The 20,215-nt window shown below is 44.4% G+C and overlaps 1 protein-coding gene across 7 annotated transcripts in view; it reads right to left on the minus strand.

Moving 5' to 3' along the window:
• The window catches only part of NAV2 (neuron navigator 2), a 711,830-nt gene that overhangs the window by 189,382 nt on the left and 502,233 nt on the right, over positions 1–20,215 (minus strand). For all 7 annotated transcript variants that reach the window (XR_013442389.1, XM_078058306.1, XM_036077556.2 and 4 more), the window contains one exon: positions 18,580–18,749. Coding sequence is in view for 6 of the 7 variants with exons in the window: in XM_078058306.1 (XP_077914432.1) it covers positions 18,580–18,749 (170 nt within the window). In the remaining variant the exon portion in view is untranslated. The remainder of the gene's footprint in view (positions 1–18,579; positions 18,750–20,215) is intronic.

Genomic DNA, 20,215 nt, shown 5'->3' on the forward strand with positions numbered 1-20,215 from the left:
GATCCCACGGGTTAAGGGCTCAGTCCCGTAAGACTGTCCCCCCAATCCCTGACACTCCAGACACCAGTTGAAAGCACAAGTTAACACCTGTGCTTCTGAACAACTGGCTATAGATTGGAGGTACCCAAGACCCCTCCTTGGGTTGGATTAATTTGCTAGAGTAGCTCACACAACTCAGAGAAACTTTTTACTTAGATTACTGGACTATTAGAACAGGACATAACTCAGGAAGAGCCAGATGGAACAAATGCATAGGGAAAGGCAGGGGGAAGGGCATGGCGCTTCCATGACACCACTCTCCCCACATCTCCACATGTACACCAACCTCTAAGCTATCTAAATCTTGTCCTTTATTTTTTTTTTTTAAGATTTTTTATTTATTTGTGTGTGAGGGGGAGAGAGAGCGAGAGCGCGTAAGCAGGGGGAGTGGGAGAGGGAGAAGCAGGCTCCCCGCTGAGCGAGGAGCCTGATGTGAGGACTCAATCCCAGGACCCTGAGATCATGACCTGAGCTTAAGGCAGACGCTTCACCAACCGAGCCACCCAGGCGTCCCTGTCCTTTCGGTTTTTATGGAGACTTCATTACTTAGGCGTGATTGATGACATCATTGGCCACTGGTGATTGAACTCAGTCTCCAGCCCCTCTTTCCTCCCCTGAGGTCAGGGGTGGGACTAAAAGTTCCAACCCTTCAGTCACATGGCTGGCTTCACTGGCACCAGTTCCCATCCTTGGGTGTGGTGCCAGCCACTTCATTAGCATAAAGAATGACACCTTGATCGCACTCATCACTTAACAAGTTCCAAGAGTTTTAGGAGCTCTGTGCTGGAAATGGTCCAAATACATATATATTTCTTATTATAAATCACAGTACTCTAGGCATCCACTGTCCAAGGCCAATTTGCAATTGTTCAAGGTTCTCTGAATGACATGACCGGGCAGAACACTAAACAGATTCAGGAGACCTGGGTTCTAATCCCATTTCGGCTACCATTCACTCTTTCAAGGGTTTATTGGACATGACAGCATGCTCCCCACCCTCACAGAACTCTGTCTAGCACCGATTTGTGGGGTAGAATTGAGAAAGTCATTTTGCCTCAGATGGACACATACACATACTTCACTTCCATTTCCTTGATCATGCCATGCTCTTCCTTACCACCTAGTCTTGGCTCATGCTATTCTGTCTAGAATACTCTTTCTTCTGTGTAGTTAATTCACCACTCATCTGGCACTTGCTGGTTTGGTCATTGCTGCACTGATCTGCAGGTAAGTTTTGCAAATAACTCCTGACACAAAAAGGAGCTCAATGATAAGTGAATTTAGTCAAAGCTGAATTGTATGATCATACGATTTTTTTTTTTTTAAGTGAGATGTGGTAGAAACCAAACTTTTTTTTTAAGATTTTATTTATTTGAGAGAGAGAGAGAGAGCAGCATGAGCAGGGGGGAGGGGTAGAGGGAGAGCTGAAGGCAGACGCTTAACCGACTGAGCCACCCAGGTGCCCCTATCATATGATGGTTAAAAGCAAAATACCAGCTTTGGAATCATGTAGATCCTCATTCAAATCTCAACTCTGGCCTTATCAGCGGCATGATGTAAGCAACTTATTTAACTCTGAGCCTCAGTTTATGCATCTGTAAAATGGAGAAGGTACCACTGACACTCCCTGGTGTGAGGGATTAAATGAGGCCAGCATGCAAAGTACCCCAAATAACTCCAGGCCCAAACGAATACCTAATAACCAGCAGGTACCATTACCATCATTTCATTGTCACAACGTCCCTTTCTGTTCACTGTCCATCCCCTGACCTCCATGAAATAAGTAGGCCCTAAAGTTATTTAAAAGGCAGGCTTTTGTAACGTGTGCTTCTTAACACACTACAGGCTTTACGATAACAATGAAGAGGAGGAGGACGATAATAGTAACAATTACTTCCTCCAGTGTCACTGATTTGTGACCCTTTGACCGGCCTTTGTTTTCAAAAGCCCCGATGAGAGTAGGAGAAGAAACAGACCAGCTCAAGCCTGCTCCTGAAGAATGTACTTCCCAGAAATTCCACAGGATCTCCTAAACCACAAACCATGAAAAACTGCAAGACATTTTACAACCAGGAATCTCCTCCTTGCCCCCTGGGAATCTGCTTGCTGAGGGTATGGAAAGCCATTTCGGTGCATTAGATCAATTGACAAAGGAAAGTTACAAATCTTTTTATCTGGATCAAAGGCGAAAAGATAAATACCTTAGCTGTTATACTTAAAATTCCTAGGCCAGCACCAAAGGCTCTCTACACTGTTGTTCCAGAGGGACTGGACAGAGTAGGGCGATCTACTACCTGCTCAAAGCTCTGTCTACTGCTTTGGGCTCTCCTGGAACCGGGTTCCCAGAAAAAAGGGGTGCATTCTTTATCCCCAGGACTACACTACCTGACCTGGAATAAAGTTATAAAGATGCAAGGAAAGGAGGACCAGAAATCCTCTTCTTTGCTACCCTTGAGGCAAAGGCAACACCCTTATTGTATCAAGGGGAAACTGAGGCCCAGGGAAGGGTAGGTACGTAAGCATCCACGCTACATGGTAGGAACAGAGCTAGGGTCAGAATATCTACTTGGATATGGCAGGAAAGCAAACTATTTTTTAAAAAAACACTTTACTGAGATATAATTCACATACTGTAACGTTCACCCATTTAAAGTGTATGACTCAATACTTTTTAGTGTATTCATGAAGTTGTGCCACCATCACCACGATCTAATTTTAAAACATTTTATTGCAACAAAAAGAAACTCCGTGGCCATTGGCAGTCACTTGTCATACCCCCCTCTGCAGGCCCACCCTGACCCCTAACTCTGGCAACCACTACTTCGCTTTCTGTCACTACAGATTGGTCTATTCTGGATATTTCATATAAATGGAATCAAGCAACATTTGGTCTTTCATGATGAGGAAGCCATTTTTAAATGACTTTCTTTTTTTTTTTTTTTCCCAAAGTAGGCTCCACACTCAGCACGGTGCCCAACGCAGGGCTTGAACTCATGACCCTGAGATCAAGACCTGAGCTGAGATCAAGAGTTGGATGCTTAACCGACTGAGCCACCCAGGTGCCCCTAAATAACAGGCTTCATTCAGAGATACTGTCAAATACTGTAGCCACTAGCCACGTGTGGCCATTTAAATTAATTAAAATTGAATACATTAAAATTTCAGTTCCTCGTTCTCACCAGCCGCATTTCAAGTATTTTATAGCCCCATGTAGCTAGTAGCTAGCATATCAGCAAGATATAGAATATGACCATCATTAAAGAAAGGGCTATTGGACAGTGCTGACCTAAAGGATACAGAGGTATTTGTAATTAACTACAGACTTGCTCTCTGGGAAACGTCTGGTCCTCCAGGTGTTGGGAAGCTACCTTCTCAGATGGGAGAGTGACAGAAAGAACAGCTTAAAGAAGGAGAAGGGAGGGGCGCCTTCCACCCAGGTCAGGATCCCAGAGTACGTCTCCCTCTCCCTCTGCCCCTCCCCTCCACTCGTGCTCTCTCTCTCTCTCTCAAATGGTCTTAAAAAAAAAAAAAAAAAGAGAAGGGAGAGAGTAAGCAGTGGGCCAAGAAGAGCCAACTCCCTCTTCCCCTCCTTCCTACCCCCACCTCAGTGTGACTCCCAGTGCCTGGGGAGCTCCTGCCACCCAGACCTGAAAGCTCTCTGTTTAGTTAAGCTCATCCAAAAGGCAGATATGCCAAAGCCTTTGGAAGCACTTCAAGGAATCCAGCTTCAACCTCAGCTGTTTGATGATTTCTGAAGCGTTTCATGCCAGAGGGTGATCTGAGGGTCTCCTTAATGAGACTGAACAGTCCTGGTCAGTTTCTGGCCAGCAGTGGCTACTTCGGCTGCCAAGACGTGACCACTAAGGCTGACCAACACCCCAAGGCCGGAGCCATGGCATCTTGGTATGCTCAGACAGAAGGGAGCTCAGAAATTGCCACACTCCGGGTTGGCGCCCCACCCCTTTCCTTGGACTATTTGTTAGTTCAGCTACAACGTCTTTCCTTTTATTGTCCAAAGATGCTCCAGTCGCCACCCCCAGGAGTGGGGCAGCAGGTTATTTTAAACTGTGGGTTTGAATGCATTAAGAAGATCAGAGAACGCAGACTGAAGGATGATGGACAAACAAAAGGAAAAATGGAATCACATTCAGGAAAAAAAAATCCTTTACTAATCAAAGGGGCCTTTGTTCCAAAACACTGTGCAAAAACCATCAATCATGACCTTTTACATTGCTTTAGGAGTATAATTAAATTGGCTAATATCCTTTTGTTTAAAAAAAGCCTTTTGTTCAAAACCCTGCTGAAAGATGTATCTTCCTTCTTCTACTCTAGTAACCAATTTATGAAAAATAAAAATGGCAACCTAACAAATGTTTCTTCCATTATGTTTGCTTGTCTAAATCAATACTTTTTATCCTGAATTCCCCTCCCCCAATGAGTGGCTGTGGGGGGATTTTGAGAATCAATAGGTTACCCATTTCTAAGATAACCATGCTATGACTAGTGTTCATATGCTAGAAGCTGTTCTTTTAGTGAAGGTCACTCTGGGTTTCTTGGTCCCTTTGGTTTTCAAAAACATCCTTTACCATAGTTTATCCATGAGAGACATAGCTAAGCAAGATGTGGTTATATGGGCATGTTAGACTTTTGATCTGAAGCAAAAGACTAGGAGTAGAGAACCGGCTCCTTGGGGTTCTGCGTCCAGCTGCCGTGGTTACTCTGTTCGTGAGAAGTCATTTTAGACTGTGCACACTCATGAATTAATTCATGCATTTGACATACATGACATACATAATTCAGGGGTTTTCCCCCATATGTTTCAACTCATATAATCCTCACAGTAACTGCATGAGGTCAGTGCTACTCTCACTTCCATTTTAGAGCTAAGGAATTGGAAGTTCAGAGATGTTAAACTCACACCATTGAAGTCATATGGCCATCAAATGAATTGCTGGGAACAGATCCCTGGCGTCCTGAACCCCAGTATGGCCTCAGACCTTCATCACACAACTTGTACCCGTTAGCACAGAAAAGAAAAAGCGGAAGACCATGGATATCTGAAGGCCAAGGACCCCAGAGACCTGAGAATGGGCTGACAGAGAGCTAGTCCTATTCTGCAGGATGCTACTGTCACAGGCAGTTCCTAGCTTGGCCAGAGGGGGCCTCAGAGAGCAATGGGGCTCGTGTGTGCTATTCAGAGACCTTCTGTGGGGCTGGAGTAAGCAATGATCCTTCAGCCATTCACCCCACTGAGAGTTGGTAGAGCTGCACACCCCCATACTTGTAGGAAATGACAAGTGTGTCTTGGCCTATCTTTTATGAATGAGCTCAGAGTATGAGTCTCATTTCCATGGAATTCCATGAAAATGGACTATTACCCTGGCAAGTAAAATCAATCCATCAATAATACATATGCACTGGGTAGAGCTTTTTTACTGTGGTAGGTTGATTGCAAACACTGCCCGAGTGCCCACCATCTCGGTATCACATACACTCTGCAATGTGGCTCTGAGCTCATCCCTCAATGTACCTAGCCAGGCCGTGTGACTTGCTCTGGCCAACAGAATTCAGCAAAGAGAACCAATTATCTCTTTCCAGAGCTTGGGCTTCAAAGGGCTGTGCACTTAGCCCTCTGTCTCAGAACTCATTCACCATGAGGACAGCCTGGATTGCCCTGCTGGAGGATCAAAGATAGGGTAGAGAAGCGGGGACATCTCTGCTGAGATGTCCAGCGTCCAGCAGACACCCAGATGACCGCAGATGCGTGAGCCAACCCAGCTGAGATTACCCGAGCCCGGCATACCTCAGCAGAACTGTCCCGTCAACCTGTAGGCTTGTGTATAGATGGCTATTATTTCAAACCATAATTTTTAGGGCCTGGGGAGATAGAGGTCAATAAGTCACAACCTGCTTCACCAACTTTCTCAAGCCTGGAAGATCCAGAAAAAGGTTAGCTCCCACAAGTTTCACTATTATTTACGATTTCCTGGGCAATAACAGGTTTGAAGCAGTTCTGGGGGAAATAGTCACTGTTTCTGATTGGAGGGTGGGTAGACCACAATGGCTCAGAACATGGCTAAAAGAACATAAGCTTGGCGTCAGGTGATATGGGTAGGCATCTGCGCCCTAGCACATAACGTCCAATGTGGAAAAGTCACTCTCCTGCAGAGGTGCTCACTGGTATGGACTCCAGACCAGATAAATTTCATATGAGGCAAAGTGATCCTGGCCCCCTAAGGAGTGTTATTACCAAAGGGCCAGAACCTCATCCGTATATAAGGAATGCAAGAGAATGAGCATCTCTGGTGCACAGAAATCTTTACAAGCGGGGCCCAGTTTCTTCCCTATAAGGTCTAAACATTTCCTCTCTTCTATGGGCTGTCCCCTGCCTTTCCTTAATGAATGCTGCCCCCTACAGCATGTACGTAAAATAGATTTATAGAAATAATTCTTCCTTAAGATATTTATATCTGGCTCTTCTCAGGAGAGGACGAGGGAAAGAATCCAAGTGTTAAATGGCTGAAACCATCCATGAATAACTCCTCACCCAGGAGCCACGACAGCTTTTACCTGGCCAGAAATCCTTCCCTGTGGCCTCCTTGATGGCCTCAGAGTATGAGCTGGGCAAGTTCTAGACAACTCATCTGCAGTTAGAGGAGAAATCTTCCCCAACTATGTGAATGGAGGAAAGGAAGTCATCACAAACCGTACACAGGCCAGTATCTACATAAAATGCAACTTCTTTTGTCCAGCACAGAGGTGAACCCTAGAATGAAAGCAGCACCATCTGGAATAAGGCACATTTTTGGAGTGAATGAATACCTGCAAAGGAACTAATCCAAAGGTGAGCCTCTGGGAACTCTAATCAACTATGAGGGATAGGTGTCATTACCAGGCCTTTCCAGAACCCAGTAAAATCATACCAACTCTACCCTTTGCCTACGATAATCAAATCATCTATCTGCAAGGGATTTTAGAGGAAATCTATCCCAGTCTACTTGCTAATATAGGAAACCCCACCTTTAGTAACTTCCGTGAGTGATGATCTAGCCTCTGTTTCTGTTTCTGTGAAGCTCAGGAAACTCCCTACTCCCATGAGGCCCTGTTCAACGGTGAGAAGACAAAGGTGAATAAGTTCTTTTTTTAAATATGCAGGGAAATTTAGAGTCCCTGTTATTTTTTAGTTCTCCTCTCTGTGACCAGGGAGAGAGAGAGAAAGCTGGCCCAGGATATAGATTTCTTTTTTTTTTTTAATTTTTTAAAAAGATTTTATTTATCTATTTGACAGAGAGAGACACAGTGAGAGAGGGAACACAAGCAGGGGGAGTGGGAAAATGAGAAGCAGGCTTCCCGCTGAGCAGGGAGCCCGATGCGGGGCTTGATCCGAGGACCCTGGGATCATGACCTGAGCCAAAGGCAGACGCTTAACGACTGAGCCGCCCAGGCGCCCCAAGATTTCTATTTCTAAAAGGAAACTGATCTCTGTCTATAAAACTCTTTCCTAGACATCCTTTGTTTCTCACCACTGTGTGAGAGAGTGGGTGTTCTGTGCACAGGGGACCCCTAAAGATTTCGTCTCTGGGTCTCACCCCGATGAGCTTCTACCTCATCCACAGAACTGGCTTCATCTCTCCTTTATGCTCCCTCATAGCACCTAATCTTCTTCTTAAAGGCAGTTAATACAAAAGCTCATGAGATCATTTGTGGTTTCCTATCAGTCTCTGACACCAGACTCTAAGTGCCATGAGGGCAAAGATGATGACCGATGATCGATTTTTTCGCTTTTGAGTATTTAACAACCAGCATGATGCTGAAGATACATAAGGCACCCAGTAATGTGCTAAAGAGATGAAAGACTGAGTTCCAAGTACAAGAATGCATAATAAGGAGGCAGACTCACATATTCCTAGCAGAATTTTTTTTGCAGCAAAAATCAACCAGTGCCTTCATAGATCCTTATTCTCAGGGCTAAACCGTATTCTTAAATCCGCCAGCTGGTGGCTGCTGAAGGGAGGGGGTGGACGGCCCTGCGGAGATGATTTTAGCTCAGGCCTGCTGTCAGTTCTTCACGACGCCGCGTGAATCTGATCATGCCCACAACGTAGGTTTTCTTCCACCCACATGCATTCTCTCAAACCGAGGAAACAAATGTGGGGAGACCCTGCCTGGGAGAGAACATTTGGACAATCTCAAGTCATCATCCTCCCCAACAGAGTGCCCTGAGAATGTCAGGCTGGAAATCAAGTGTTCCCAGAGACACCATATACACAACATGGGCAGTAGGGGGCAGCAGAGCCCCAATGTCTGGACTGTCCTGAGCCAAAGTTTTTTTTTTTAACTGCTTTACCCATGATGAGTTATTATAGGTCATTGATTCCCCACTCCGTTTCACATTTCATAAAAATGCTGTGATTCTCTCATTTTGAAAAAGGCAAAGGGAGCATTAGATGTTGAGGGGCCTTCTTTACTTTTGCTCTTAGGACGGAAGTAGGCCAGTCACCTATTTCCGTCAGCAGCTAGTATCTGTGGAATATCCACAAAGTTCGGGGAGCCTTGCTGATCACATGAATCAGCATGGCTGCAGCTAAGAATTCATGACAGGAGCTCCTAGGACACTAAGAATGCAAACTGTGACCACAGGGCCTTGGCACAAACCACTCTGCAGCATGACCATTAACAGCCCAATGCCTGCAGATGGCCTGTGCATCACTCTTACCCTGATGTGGCTGTCTTGTGACTGTTATCTTGGAAAGAAATATTCTCTATGGGACCCTCTCATTTGTCATTCTCATCAGGAGAAGACAGGTTCCCTGGCGTATGTGTTATGTGTTGGTATCCTGACAAGATACATACTGACAGAATGGTGAAGGCAGGCTATAGTGGAGAAGCATGCATTTTATCCATTAGGTTCATTTAAGCCTGAGAATGCCAAGTCCTCAACACAGAGAGGAGCCATGCACGCATGCACAGGCAACTCCCTGTCGAGTTGTTGCAGCTACACTAGCTGTCAAGTTTTATTGTTCAGGAGCTCTCCCCTTGTTCTGACCAGCATTCTGATCTTGTCCATTTGAACAGAACAGTCTTCGTTCTGTGCGTTGTGAATAGGGGCCATATGCGCTCAGAAAATAGGTAATTCCGTTTATCCCAAAACGTATGTATCTTGCGTGCTAATAAACTCTGTCAAATACTTAAATATTTAAAACACCATTGACATGAGTGACAACTAAACCCTGACCACAGATGACACCTGGGTAAAAATGATGAAAGCCCTCAGAAACATAAATACTTTCCCCTACCAATGATCCTCGAAATTAGATTGAATTCATGTACATGTGACGCTTCCCACATAACAGATGGAAGCCAAAGAAATGTTGAGATTCATCCCCTGAAGATCGGATGAACATCAACGAGGCATTTTCTATTCCTGACACAAACCAATCAAGTAGATATTTCAGCTTCTGAAATAGTTTGTTTTCGCTCTCCTTTTCTCTACTCATTCTTCCTCTTACAATAAGCCAGGTTTGTTGTATTTTAGAAACAGGATATGCAGCACAGCCAGAAGCTCACACATTGGCTTTGAAACACATCCATACGTAGAAGAAAGCAAACAGTTATGTCCTTCTTATTCCTCTCTGTGAGAAAGGTGGCCTTAGCATTAAAGGTTATTAGTCTCCTACATTAGAAGGACCGATGCATCTCCTCCTCTGAAGGCTCTTCTGAATTACACAGATCAAGAAAATGGCTCCCAAAGGTGCCCAGAGAGACTGTCTCAGATACCATTTCTTTCACCTTCATGTCGGACTTCAATTTAATGCTACAGGTTAAGGACAACAGCTAGGATGGCGTATGGCTAGGAAGCTTTACTAGTGTTCATCCTGCCTCTGAATAGGATAGTGCTCTTATAAAGTAACATCAGGCTCTTCAAGTGCCAAGCAGAGAGAGAGCCAGAAGGTGACTGTCCAATCAGAGAAAGGGTGCGCTGACTTTCCCCTTCAAGCACTTCCCTGCATCGCATTACCTCTGCTACCGTATCTAGACCGCACAGCTACGCTCCCTTTTTCATATTTCCAGGCTAAATATGAGATCAAAATCCTTTTCCTTGTTTTCTATTAGCTCAATTGAAATGAAGTAATATTGAAATTTAAAAAAAAAATTACAATAAGAAGGGCGCCTGGGTAGTTAAGCGTCTGACTCTTGATTTTGGCTCAGGTCACGATCTCAGGCTCGTGAGACAGAGCCCTATGTCGGGCTCCGCACTGGGCGGGGAGCCTAAGATTCCCCCTCTCCCTCTGCCCCCTCCCTCCCCCAACTCTCTAAAAAAAAAAAGTTACAATAAGAATTTCACTGAAGATTAGTGAGGCAACAGAATGAAACCAAAAGAAGATACAAAGACCTATGCAAGTAGGTAAGTCTACTCAGTATAAGTTACTGGCTCTGAGAATAATTTTAAATATAGTTACAACAAAACAAATTTAAGTGGTTTCCTATTTACTGAGCTCTTGCTGTATGCCAGGCGTTAGTCTGGGTATCTTACTACATTAGCTCCATTCCCCATAACAACACACTCCAAAGTGGTTGCTGAGAACAGAAGGACAACTGGAAGGCAGCATGCCCTTTCAAAGATGACCCAGAAGGCCTCCTAGGAGAGGGGTTCTCAGACTTTAATGCTCTAAGAATATTAGAGGTACAAAATGTAGATTTCCAGGCTCTCATTCAGAAGTCTGACTTAGAAGGACTAGGTTTACAAAGCCTCGGGATTTGTGTTCCTAGCAATTACCGCAAAGGATGCTGGTGTCGATGGTCCGTTAATCACACCTTGAGAAACAACAGTCCAGAGTCTAGAGTGTACTGTCCCACCAGATCGTGGGACTTAAGCTGCACAATTTAGACTTAACAGAGACCCACCATGCTGTCCCCTCTTGGATTGTACATGGGCAATTTGCAGATACTGTGTCAGAGTGGAACAATGTTACTGTTTGAGGCGTTATTTGGGAGACCCAAAACCATGTGTCTTAGGACTTTTCATCTGTCCAATTAGACAATGTCAACACTTTGCTTAAAACAAAAGGAAACTGGTGTGAAATGAAAACTAAAAAAATGAAACTTGCCTTTCTGCAGAAGCCATTAACCTCCACCTGCCGACTTGTGAAAGGGCACCATTAACAGACAGCAAATGAACTGACTATACGGTATTTTGAAAAATCAGAACTTGGCAATTTTTTCACACGGTGCAAATGAAACCCACAATGTCAATAAACTCCAGCTATCAGGAAACAGTAAGTCATAATATTTCATAGTGATGTCCACACTCAGTAGAGGCAACAAGGACAGAACTAATGAATTGTGCTATATAAAAAATTAGAGAGAATATTTCACATCTGACTCTACCATCATTTGGGCTAGGGCAGCCTGATGCCACCTCACAGATAGATAAACTCAATGTCTGAGAGGTGAGCTGACCTACTGTTGGAAAAGGATTAACAAAATCTTTTCCCCTTCTGCATGAGAATTTAGCCTTCGGTTAACCTTGTAACTCTGTTCCCCTGGAAACTTGATAAAGATAGAATGTCAGCTATGTTACTAAGCAACACTGCTCATGGTAAAAATGACCCTTGATAGTTAAACCACATCTGGACTGGGAAGAGCTATAAATGAAGTATAAATACCTCTTGGGGGACACCATCATTTTGGGTTTCGCCAAGTACTGACTACTAATCAGGCCTAATCCTTGCGGGAACCCTAGGAGTTACGCATATGGTGCTTCTACAAGAGATGCTGGCTCCCATGGGGCGTGTGCTTTTAAGCTACAGCAACTCTTGCACCTGCTTTGTGTGAGTCTTGTACCCTCACACCTCAGTGGTCCCTTAAGTGGGAGGGGGCAGCCACAGCACCTGGATGACTATGGGGACCGCTGTAAATAGGACCATCTCTATGGAAGAGAGACACTTTCCTGCCCTGCCAGCCAGCTGCGATTCCTGTCTATATCCTGAGCAGGACAGTGCCAAATGTGGCTTATGATGGTCCTCTGAGGGGGACCCTGAGCAGATGCCCTGGTGAGCACTGCACTTGCCCCAAAAGCCACACTTGTGGGAAGTGGCAAGGCCAGACCTCAAACACAGTTGTCTGCTTCAATGTAAACACTTTCTCTTTAATTGTCGGGCCCTCAACATTTCCTCCCCAGATAACCATATTCTGGCCCAAGAGACCAGTGCAACTTCGCAAACACTTGCTAGGCTATTTTTTCCTTCTAGTGCCATGTGTGAGGTCCCTAAATTTGGTAGCTTTTAATTCACCCTGCCTACCTAACCTCAATGGCTGATCGAACAGTTCACTGAATTCCATTTCCAGATGATCCCCCAGAGGCTCCTTTAAATCCAGTGATACGTCCTTGGTTCAAATCTTTAAGCTGCCTTTTTAAGCCCTCAGACAATTATGGCTTCTGCTTGGAGGCTCAAGGCAACCTCACAGCCGATTGCCAGACAGAGATGATTACCACCTACCGAGCATGGACAGGCACCTGAGCTGTCCTTGGCCCAGGATAACAGCTCTGGAATGGCAGGGGTCTCCGGATGGCCAAGGGAGGCCCTACCCCACCGCTGAAATGATCTTGTAGAAATTTCCCCTCTCTAGGTCCTCCATAGGACATGAGTTTATTAACATAGTGACCCCAGCAGATGTCCTGTCAGATTAACACCTGGACCCAAACAGTAGGATGAGTCGATCCTTCCCAGCCTTCCCCTCTCTTTCCCTCTGCAAAAATCTGGAGCTGGACATCACTGCAAATGCTATCACTCCTCTCAAGTCCTCCTGGAGCCTTGCTGGCTAAGTCCATCTTTTTCCTCACGACTTTGAGCATATCTCTCTTCTAGGACTTGTGAGCACCGCCCCTCCCCGGAGGCCGACAGCCCAGGAAAGCAGAGGCTGTGTCTCAAGTCCCCTCAGTCATGACGACAAGCCCGATGCCAGACATAAGGAGGGACAAAATGAACAAATGAGAGAAACAACCGGAAACGGAGGCACCCAACCGTATTCTTTTCTGTGTGACTTGGACCACTGCATTAATCCCATCTGTGATTTTAGGTCAGAATCCTGGCTTAATGGTGGGCCACGGGCAACTTCTTCAAGATTACCTCTCCCAGTCATTAACTCAGATAAATAACTTGCTTCACCAACCATAAAGTGACAAGTTTACAGAGATTCTAAATCTAAAGCTCCGATGTTACCCAGACAGGACATAGTGCTGAACGCTATAAAACTCTGTCTCCACCCACGTCTGGCTCTTCTTTTCTACCCATGACAGGCTGGAGTGAACAAGAGGAAGAAAGTGACACAGGATGAGGACCAGGGGAGGGAACCTCTCAGAAAGCGCTGATGGGGTTCCCCCTAGCCAAGGCCAAAGGGTCGGAGAAAACAAGCATTCGCACCTCACGGTGGCTTGGTGACAGACGACCTCAGACTCACTTTACAGAAGGGGAAACTGAGGCCTGGAGAAATTAAGCATATTGAGTGAGGCCACGCTAGTTGGCAGGCAGCTTGCTCTCAAACCCAAGTGCTTTCTGTACTATGCCAAGGTCACTAGTTGTAACTTATAGCAAAGCGTCAGTAAAAAGGGCCAGTTTTTAAGCAAATGATCTTGTTCTTTCAGCTTCTTAAAGTAATTTGCCTCATTTCAAAGAGTATTTTTTGCCCAAGAGAGTGAAAACAGATGTGGTGTCAAGTGCGTAGGGACACTAGCTTCTCACACATTGTTGATGGGAACAGACATAGGTGTAACCTTCTGGAAGCCAAATTTGGCAATGTTAAAACAGCTGTAACATGTGTATACCCTTTATGCAGCAATTCCACTGAGATGGTGTATACATGCAAAAAAAAGACATGAGGATGTTACTATCAGTGCTACTTAAAATATCAAAAAATTAGAGGTAACCAAAATGAAAGTAGTTAAAAATATGAAGGTAAATTCATGTAATGGAGTACTCTGCAACTATTATAAAGAGAGAAAAACCTATAAAGGGGCTGGCCATGATTTGTTGATCTTATTTGTGTGAGTATGTATGTACAGAGCTCCTGTAAGAATTAAATTATTACTGGGCGCCTGAGTGGCTCAGTTGGTTAAGCGACTGCCTTCGGCTCAGGTCATGATCCTGGAGTCCCTGGATCGAGTCCCGCATCGGGCTCCCTGCCGAGCAGGGAGCCTGCTTCTCCCTCTGACCCTCCCCCATCTCATGTGCTCTCTCTCTCTGTCTCAAATAAATAAATAAAATCTTAAAAAAAAAAAAAAAGGAATTAAATTATTACTTATAAAGCCCTTAGAATAGTACTCAGCAAACACTAGGAAAAATTTATCAAAATGTGATAGTATATGCATAAAGAAAGTACAGAGGAATATAAACTAAGTGATAAACAGTGGCTCATTCTGAGAGGTGGGGATTATGTAGAATTCCCTTTCTTTCAATACATTTGTGTTGTTTGACAATTTTTTACAGGATGATTTATATCATGAAAATATAATAAAGATACGCTTTCTCCAAAATGAAGAAAACCCTGTCACTCAGGAGAGAACATCTTCCATTTGCACAGAATTTAGTTTAGGAATACTAAACATTTCAAATTCACATGATGGACCAAACACTCTAGAAATGTAGGAGATTTCTGGCAGCGCTAACCCATTCAGAGGATGTAAGTGAGGGGATGGAAGGAAAAGATAATGTCACGAATGTTGAACACGACAGCTATTTCCTCTCCCTGAAAATCTGGGATTCTGCTCTGGAGCCCGAGGGCCACTCGGAGCCAAAAGAGGAAGTGAGGAGCGTTCATGCTTCCAAGCCATCCCTCGACAGATGTTTCGCGGGGGATCCTGCTCATCACATCCTGCAGGCCAGGTAAGGCTGTGCAGGAGCGAGAGGATGAAGCCAAAGACAAATCTAACCACGCCAGGGACGACTACACAACAATTAGCAGGTTTTCCTAAAGGCTAAGTATCTGTAGACTTTCCTCCAAACCTCACAGGCAAAATCTGAGATGTGAGTCTTCGGGAAAACGAATAGGTTATGTTACTGTACAGGGACATTCCTGGGTTTTATACATCAACCATGTACTTGGGCACCTCATGGAATGAGCTCATAAAGTGAGTGTGCCCCTAGGCTTTTTCTCACCGTGAAGTATTTTATATATCTATTACCTTTCTTCTGTTTTCACATCTCAGTTGATTGTTCTGTGTGATCAGAACTAAATTTTAAATTTGGTCATGGCAGGAGGGCATTTGCCTCTTTGGGTGTGATTTTAAGAGGAAACTTTTAGTATTTGCTCACAAAGAATTAAGTGCTCCCGGGCTTTGGAAAAGTTGCCTGTTATAAAATTCCCTTTTACTCCTCTTTATCCTTTTGAAAAAATCAGGACTCAGTGTTGAAATATTTTTGTCATTTTTTGACAGAATACTCAATTTCTCATTCCCCTTACTGGTGTGATTAGATCAATTCCTAGAAGGAGAATTCTGGCCCATCGGGTCACATACACAACCGTATGAATTGGTTTACCTGAGAGTGAAGTGGCAGCACACGATGCTATCAGGGCTTGGCTGACTCACAAGAAAGCTTCTAGAAGGACAGGTCATGAGATCACATGATGGACTTTAACTCATCTGAAAGCAGTCCATACCTCCACTATAGCACGAACCACGCTGAACTACAATTTATCTGCTCACTAGTACACATCTCTCCAAGACGTCTTAAGATGAGGGATGCTTTCTTATGCATCCAAGAACCTGTTGTGCCTCCCACGTGGCCAGGTGCTAGAGCTACTTCTCTCCCCACATACCGTATGTTGCTTGGATCTGGCTACCTCATAAGCAGCAATCAAGATCAGATTCAACGGAGGACAGAGGGACGGTGAGCAAGGAGGAGTAAATATAAAAGCCCCTGAAGGTAAAATTGAACTGTCCCTTTACCTCCGGATGGTGGTAAAGCATTACTATAAAAAATACCTGCTTTTTTAGTACCCATGCCTGCTTTGCCTAAGCTCTCCAGGATTGAGAGGGGGAAATGCATCTACTTCGGTGCACCTGGAAACCCAGTCAGTTATTTTTATCCTTTCAAAAGCGAATCCTCAGCAGATTTTCTGAGAGTCACAGCTCACAAAATATTCACACACTACCTCAATCGATCCTCACTGCAGACTTCCCAGGGCACAGGACAGAGCCAGAGTTCAAATCCAGGAGTCGAACCTCGATATGAATTCCAGGGCTCAATTACCGGGGGTGGGTGGGTAAGTGAGTAAATCTCAGCTCCATTTACCTATAAAACTGGGTTAATAATATTTACCACACAGAATGTTTGTGAAGATCAAGTAACACAGTGACAATCAAAGTCCCTGGCAAATAACACCTGCTCAATAAATAAGTCTGACTTCTCTTTCTTCCGACCCCACAGTCCTTCCCTGGGGCAATGCCTCCATTAGAATTCGCAGCGCTGTCCTTTGACAGGTGTGTGGCTCCCTGGCTGCTCGGTGCGCACATGACAGCCCGGGCCCAGGACAGGGGCAGACTAGTGGCCGTCCCAGCACCTGGTGGGCTGCCTGAGTGGCCCTGTATCTGTGCTAGGCTCTGGGACAATGTTCCAGCTGCCAACCCTTCATCCTCCCCTATCAGTTCTATCCATGAGGAGCTTTTCTTTCTTTTCTCAGTCTTTTGGATATTGGTCTCACATCCATCCTTCAGACTTTTTTGTGACAACTTCTCCCCAGATGACCATGGGACAAGGACGGAATGGCCCAGCAGAGGGCTCTGCACAGGTTGCCCCCCACATCCTCTTAGCTCCCCCGTCTTGCTCAACCTGCACGTCTCCAGCCTTCAATGGGCAAGGCTTTGAGCATTTCTTTTCTGCTTGCAGGAAAAGCATAGTATTAATCATGGTTCTGGAACCAAGGTGCCTGGGTTCAGGTCCAACTCTACCTCTCACCATCTCTGATGTGGCCTCAGCAAGTATTTAACCTCTCTTTGCCTGAGTCTCATCCTTTGTAAGATGAGGATAACAACATAGCTTGTTGGGGGATTCAATGAGGCACACAGTAGGTACTCAATAAAATGTAGCTCTTATTTATTTATATAAAACACCTTTCTATATATATTGTGCGTGTGTGTGTGTGTGTGTAAATATATTGTGAAATTAGTTCCAGAAGAATATACATAGGACGCTTTATATTAGTATCCTTCAGGGAGCATGTAAAGGAGAACTTTTATTTGATATGTACTTGTACCATTTTACAAGCATATATTATTTTTGCAATTTAGACACACTTTTAAAAAGAACACACTTTTTGAAAAGAACACATTTTTGAAAACATGCTTGGGTATGGTTGAAGAAAAGAAAAGGAGGGGAGGGGAAGAGGGGGAAAGAGAGAAGAAGAAAAATGATTTTCTTAAGGCAGAAGCCAAGGGCTGATCACAAAGAATCTTGACTGGTTGAGACAGCCTACTGCTAGTTGCAGAGTTTCCAACACCCTGTAGGCAAAACCTTCTGCCATATATATGTCAACCATACAAAAATTTCCTTCATATTTTCTCAAGTATTATAGGTGGGGGTAGGGCAGAAACCCAGCTCCAAGTCATCCTGGGCTAAAGGAGTAGGTCAGGGAGGCTCTGACCTCATTCACAGTGGGAGGGCTGTCCAGGCTCCTGGAGCACTTCAGGGAGTGCGAGGCAGCTCTCTTGGGTCTCGGGAGAGTAAGAGGCACATCTAGGACAAATCCTACCAGGTAGAAAATGCTTTCAAGAGATCTGAACATGTCCCCCCACCAAGAAGTCGAGACCCCTTTGCCTGGGAGGAATGCAGGAGGACTCTGCCTCCTACCGTAGAATCTTCTAAGCTGACTCAGTTTTCTCCAATGTCCCACAGGACACAGACTGAAGCGAGCAAAGGTTTGTTTCACTACCTTCTATGCAATAGCCCCCCCACAGTGCTACTCATCTTTTCCCCCCATCCTAAAATCTCAGGGCTATGTATAGCAAACAGTCATGTCTTCTTTTGGTAAAAGTTACATCATCAGAACACCAAGAATAATGTTGTATATTCCTTATATGTAGCCAAGATATTCATCTGGCCGACCCACATGTCTTTTTCAAAGGGTGAAAACCCCCTTCTTTTTAACTCCCCTCATATTACTTTTGATGGGTAAAAATCTTATCAGTTCACACAATGCCCCCTCCAAGAAGCTTGCATTTCCGGAAAACCATCTACCATACAGAGCACATTCTATGAAAGTTTATTTTCAAATTGTAAATGCTAGATCGCTTCTCTCTGTAATCAGGTGTCTTCTGGGCCCCCACTGAAACAAATACAGGTATTCCTGCTAGCAACTATGAACATATTTCCCCCACTTTATTAATGCCTCTGCTAACAAAGTTCCTGCCAGCCAAGTATATCCTGTGGCCCATGCCCACCATCCTATTTGCACCCCACTCCCAACTCTGACCAAACTCACCCAAAGCAACTGGATCTGCTGTAAAGGAAGATGCCAAAAAGGACCATCAAGAAGTTGACTTACCTTTCTCGTGGCTGCTTGGTGGTGGTGGTGGTGGAAGTGGGGAGGTGACTGGTTTGGACTTGTCATAGTTGTTAAAGCTCTGGCTGCGTCGGTTGTTAGCAGTGGCTGACCCTCCACGTGTTTTGGCTTCGCTGCCTGCAGCGGATATCCTTGCGGTAGGACCCGGAAGCCTAAAATGCAAAAGCAACAGAATAATGATTCAGTCTCAGGAGAACAGCCGTGTCTCAGAAGAAGGAACTGCAACCATGCAGGAGGTAAAGGAAACCATTCAAGACATTGGGTCTGTGGAGGTTTGCCAATCAAAAGATTTAGTGGAACCACTACAAACATCTAGGCTACTAATGACCCCAGCAAAGTCCAACAGCAAAACTTGAGTTTTCCTTTGAGCAAAGAGAAATTCTGAAGTAAAACTAAATAAATATGTTTGCTGACTAAAAATATAAAGTCCATCTTCCTTTTTTTCTTGGATGAGTAATTTTACTTTTCAATAGGGCCAAACCATGTCAACTCTAATTCTATAAAGTGTGGAACATAAAGGCCAATTAAGACTCTAAGCTTTTGGGGGGGCCTGGGTGGCTCAGTCATTACGTGTCTGTCTTCAGCTCGGGTCATGATCCCAGGGTCCTGGGATCGAGCCCCGCATCAGGCTCCCTCCTCGGAGGGTGTCTGCTTCTCCCTCTCCCACTCCCCCTGCTTGTGTTCCTGCTCTTGCTATCTCTCTCTCTGTCAAATAAATAAATATTAAAAAAAAAAAGACTCTAAGCTTTTTTACCTTACTATGTGTGCATCTCTTTTGGTAGGTATTAATATGGTGTTTGTCATAATCTGGGGTTGTTGTGTCAAGAAAATGATGTAATTTATAATGGTCAGAAAGAGACCTGCTAGCACTCAGAACCCAATACAACTACAATGAAAAAACTTATGGCCTGGATGAAAACATGTGTTGAAACATACATTTTCCTTCAACACCTGACAACTTGTCTCCATAGGCATTACTTAGAGGCTGAAGCCCAGCTTCTCTGCACAGTAGATGGATAAAATCATACGTTCTTTCTGTAGAACCAGCAGGAAACTATTAACCTAAAGACAAACATACACTTTCTCTTTAAATAAAGTAACTCAGTTGGGGTGGTTTGGGAAATAAAGTTAGCAGACATCTTTGTAATATGTCTAAAGATATTATGGCCTCCTCCCCCAAGAGTTAAGGGTAAGACTCCCCAGATCAGGAACTTTGGTTCAGAGACTACTAAGCAGGCTGTTTCTAATCATTTATTCATTGAAAGATGAATAAATAATGAGATAGTTGTATCTTTCAGCTAAAACCCACTTAACTGTTTAAAAACCACTGGAACTTCCTCTGACTAGCATTAGATCTAGTGATAAGTCTGAACTTTCAACTCATAAAGCTTTAAACTTTCTCTCCCCATGCAAATCTGTGAGCACCAAAGAGGTCTGCAGTCTGGAAGCATTTTACATATAAGCAGGCAATCACTTTAAACTTTTTCTTGCTGGCTGAGCAAGAAAGATGATTTGTAGAGTAAACAGAGAACATGAGCTGGTGTGAGAGCACTGTAAAATTTATACAGTTAAGAAGAAGGTGGCCCAATTCCCTGACTGGGAACTAGGAGAGAAGGAA

The sequence above is a fragment of the Halichoerus grypus genome, chromosome 11, assembly GCF_964656455.1.
Source record: "Halichoerus grypus chromosome 11, mHalGry1.hap1.1, whole genome shotgun sequence".
NCBI classification, from domain to species: domain Eukaryota; kingdom Metazoa; phylum Chordata; class Mammalia; order Carnivora; family Phocidae; genus Halichoerus; species Halichoerus grypus.